The sequence below is a fragment of the Octopus bimaculoides genome, chromosome 14 (assembly GCF_046866305.1).
Source record: "Octopus bimaculoides isolate indiv1 chromosome 14, ASM4686630v1, whole genome shotgun sequence".
NCBI classification, from domain to species: domain Eukaryota; kingdom Metazoa; phylum Mollusca; class Cephalopoda; order Octopoda; family Octopodidae; genus Octopus; species Octopus bimaculoides.
In genome coordinates, this window is record NC_142941.1 from 48,042,858 (window position 1) to 48,047,857 (window position 5,000).

General features: G+C 39.9%; 1 protein-coding gene across 2 annotated transcripts in view; it reads right to left on the reverse strand.

The window, feature by feature from the left end:
• LOC106878006 (uncharacterized) overlaps window positions 1-3,649 on the reverse strand; it is a 170,855-nt gene extending 167,206 nt beyond the window's left edge. For both annotated transcript variants that reach the window (XM_089362853.1, XM_052972897.2), the window contains exon 1: window positions 2,583-3,649. In XM_089362853.1, coding sequence (XP_089218979.1) covers window positions 2,583-3,619 — 1,037 coding nt within the window. In that variant the 5' untranslated portion in view covers window positions 3,620-3,649. The remainder of the gene's footprint in view (window positions 1-2,582) is intronic.
• Between the last annotated feature and the right edge of the window lie 1,351 nt (window positions 3,650-5,000).

Genomic DNA, 5,000 nt, shown 5'->3' on the forward strand with positions numbered 1-5,000 from the left:
CACATGGAAGAGAGAATGTCTCTTCAAATTGAATCAGTTACCAGAGACAAACACACAAAACTGTAATGATATTAAAGTATTAAACAGCAGCATTTATTCTGCTTCTATACACTGTTATTTCTTTCGGTTTACAGCTGAATTAACAGCATGTGAGATTAATAGTGTTGAATCTACTATAACAATGTTGTATATAATATACTAGTGTATTGTATATATCATGGCAATGTTGTAGATACCAAAATTAGTGTTGTAAATAATATAGGAATTGTGTATATTTATAAAAGTGTTGTCTATATCAGAATTATATCTACTATATCCATAGAACTTATAAAAGCAGTGGATATTGTGCCTATCAAACATGAAAATATCCAATGAGTACAATCCTTTTACTGATTTCCGTGCAGTGAATCAAGAATTTTATAAGAAATGAATATGAAAATCAGCCCATCCCAACAAAAATGCTGTCCTAAAAGCATCCAATTTATGCTTGGAACCCTTCTGCCCCCCACCATCAATCATTCCCCCCTCCCCTCTCATTACCCTAATATCCAGCCTTCCATCACTCCTCTGTCTACAGCACTACTCGGGAGCTGTAATCATTCGAGAGCAGTATATTACTACTGTCCCCTTTCTTAGCACTACCAGTTACCTCCTTGTCCATTCGGAAACTCTTCCATCACCTTGTCCCCTACTATCCTCCCTTCACTTCTTTTGCTTTTAGTTATCTCACACACACACACACACACATGTGTATATTCTCCCTTATGTATCAACCAACCTACCTGCCCACCGTATGCCCCCTGTTAAATCCCTTCCCTTCCCCTGCCAACCTCTATTTCCCAATCTCATTACAAAATCTTGTGAACTCCCCCACCTGTCCACCCTCTCCAATCCCTGGTCCACTCCCCTATATACACCACCCTGTAACTTAGGGGTATGACCCCTGCCCTCTTTGTCACACCTCTCTCTCTCTCTCTCTCTCTCCATGCTAGGTAGCCATGTCTCTCTCCTAATGCAAGACATTTTTTTCTGTTCCTCAATACTGCTCTCTCCGTCCAGTTGAAGGGTCTTGTCCAGCAAGTTGCTTGGTGACCTCAGTCTTCTGACTCTGCCAGTTCCAGTCAAACCATCCTACCTATGCCAGCATGGAAAACATGTGGAAAATGAGGATGACGATGATGATGGCTTATATATACATGTGTGTTTGTGTATAGCTGTGTCTCTCTCTACACACATACAAATATATATATATGTGTATATATGCACACATACACACACACACGGATAGCTAGATAGATAGATAGACACACAGATATAGATAGATAGACACACAGATATAGATATAGATATTCATATATATATATATATATATGTGTGTGTGTGTGTGAGTCTATCTAAAACTAAGAGGCTGAAGCTTTGAAGGCCACAGTCCCCATTTTTCTTGTAAAAATATAATTTGCACTCTACAAAAAGTATTGAGTGCAATGTATTCAGTTGAATGTAAAATTGTTTTTGACATAAAAAGAAACTCTCTCACATACACACAAACACTTATTCATGTGGATATATATATATATATATATATATATATATATATATATATATATATATGAGTATTTCTGTATGTATAGGTGGGCATGTGAGTGTGCAAACTCAATACACATTGTGTTCACGTCTTGTCGAAATGTTTTTAACTGTTTACAGTAATGCACGTTATACGTTGGTGTGTGTGTGTGTGTGTGCACGCGATTGCATGTGTATGTATGTATGTATGTGTGTGTGTGTATATATATATATATATATATATATATATATATATATATATATATATAAATATATATATATATATATATATATATATATATATATATATATATATATATATATATATATATATATATATATACATATATATATATATATATATATATATATATATAAAAATCAAAAAAAGTAACATGGATTTTAAAGGTTATTTAAAAATTTTATATATGTGTGTGTGTGTGTGTATGTATGTAGGTAGCTGAAATTTATAGAAAACCAAAAGACGGAAGATAGGTGTGTGAAGAACAAGCAAGTGTATTTGTTTGACGCTCGGAAAAAATGGAAAGATCTTTTATGTTTTGTGGCTAAACCCTTTGACAGAAAAGAATAAGAGAAAATAAACAATGAGAGAATGGGAAAAAACTTGTAGATTTCTGAGGTCCATTTTGTGGTGAATGATTAGAAAAGAAAAAAAAAAGCCAGACTTCACAAGCAATCTTATTCTAAATATGCCCAAATTATCTGATGATCAATTACCTGAAACTCTGACTAACAGTTTGTGAAGTCAGCCACAATAAAACACTATATTACTCTTCTTGGGATTCAAGGGCCATTTTCCCCACTCTGTTTTATATCTCTGTGCTTGTATGTGTGTGTGTGTGTACATATATACTATAAATATATACTTTTACATACACACACACACACACACACACACACACAGATATATATGTGTGTGTCTGTGTATGTATGTATGTGTATGCTTCCATGTGTATATGTGACTGTGTACAAATGTGTGTATATAAATCCATACATACCTGTATGGTATATTTCCATCATTGTCCTCATCATCATCATCATCATCATCGTCATCATCATCATCATCCTCATCATCTTCCTCTTCCTCCTCGTCATCCTCGTCATCCTCCTCCTCCTCCTCATCATCCTCCTCGTCATCATCCTCCTCCTCGTCATCATCCTCTTCTTCCTCATAAAAATCATCATCAGTAGCCCCACCATCATTATCAACATCATCATTGTCTTCATCATTATCAACATCATAACTAAAGACATCAGCATCCCCAAAGTCGTCATCATCATCATCATCATCATCTTCGTTACCATCACAGTTATAATCATCATGACATTCATCCTCGCCACCACCACCTTTACTACCATCATCACCATCACCATCATCATCACCACCCTCATCATCACCGCCACCCCCACCGTCACCACCACCACCATCATCATCATCATCATCATCATCACACACATCACCGGCATCACAGAAAGTCTCCTCCTCCTCCTCCTCCTGTTGAGTTGTCATCAAAGCATGTTCTGCAGAGATGTCTTTTGTCAGCGCATTCGCATCACAGCTGTCTCTCCTGCACGCTGCACCGATGTTGTTGCTGGTGGTGCTGGTGGTGTTGGCGGTTGTGGTGGGGGCACCGTTGTTTTTGTAAGGGGTCGTGGAGTTAATATTGTTACTTTTGTTGTTGTTTGCTGTGCTGCTGCTGGTGGTGGTGGTGGTGGTGGGGGTGGTGGTGCTTGTGATGCTTGTACTGGTGGTGGTGATGGTGGTGGTGGGGGAACAGTTCTCGTTGGTATTGTTGTTGTTGCTGACAATGGCCGTGGCACCATTGCTGTTGTTGTTGTTGTTATTGTTGTTAATGTTACAGTTATTGTTACTGGTATTGGTTGTGTTATTGTTGCTGTTGTTGTCGTCGTCAGTGGAAGAGGCGGCGGTGGCGGTGGCGGTGGTGTGGTCGCTGGTTTCCTTGTTGGTGTTCTTGTTGTTCTGTTCGCTGTTGGTAGCGATGCGAACCGACTCAAGCGCAGCGATAGCATCCATGAGTGAAGCGAGTATGGCAGGGAAGTTGCACAGGTGTGGTGCAGGCGTAGGTAGTGCCAACGAGGAGGAGGAGGAGGAGGAGGCTGCGGTTGTGCTATTAATGGCAACGCAAGGAGGAGGGGGAGGAAGGGGAGGAGATTGGATTCGTTCATCAAGGGAGAATTCTTTTGCATGTCTGCTGCTTCAGCTCGTGGCAGACAACAGAAGTTTGAAGAAGTGCAGTCACTTGCTGAGTGGCAGCAACTGTTTGGTAAGCGCGGGGGGAGGGAGAGAGTGTGGAATAGTATTGTGCTTAAGCTGTGCGTACAGACCTTAGTAGGGTGGTGGTGGTGGTGTTAATGGAGTGAGATGTAGTGATGTGGAAACGTGTTGTTGGATCCAGTTCGTCTTCCATGCTGTTGACCTATAATCAAAAGCATTCCAACCTTGGCCATCCACTTTTAATTTTTTCCTTGCATTAAAATAGTGTATCTCGGAGTACATAATTCAACGTGTTTCTCTCCTTATTTAAGATAGCGGGGTTGAATGTGAGGGAGATTTGACTGTTATTGCTGGGGATGTGATGTGGCAGATGGCAGTGGTGGCGGTGGTGGGGGGGACATATTATTATGGCAGGATGTGGTCACAAAGGAAAGGGTATCCACTGAAGTTGTCCTTACCATCATCATCATCATGATATCTAATAACCCTGACCCTCCAATGCCACCACCACCACCACCACCACCACCACCACCACCACCACCACCTTAACCATACTAACTGTCATCACATCTTATAACATTATCACCTCAAACCAATTAAATGGTGTTTCAACATGCTAGAAATAACAACAAAAATTCCCTCAGTTCTCAGCCTGCCATTTTCAGGAAAAAAAGGGACATGTTCTAAATTCTAGTTCTAAATTCACTGAAAGGCAAGATGTCATGGTTGGAATGGTCTTGATCAGAGGTCGGCTGAGTCAGTCAGACCTTGAGACTAAACAACAACATCACTACCATTACACCTTCTCCACCTGCCACCACCACCACCACCACCACTGCCATTACCTCTGCCCACATACTATTTACTATGGCCACCTTCACCCACCTCCTCCAATCAAATTTTTCACCAAAGTTTTACCATCAGATGTTTACATGTATGTAAACGTTTACACACGCACACACACACACACACACACACACACACACACACACATATATATATATATATATATATATATATATATATATATATATATATATATATATATGTATATATATATACACATCATCATCATCATCGTCGTCGTTTAACATCCACTTTCCATGCTAGCATGGGTTGGACGATTTGACTGAGGACTGGTGAACCAGGTGGCTACACCAGGCTCCAATCTGATTTGGCA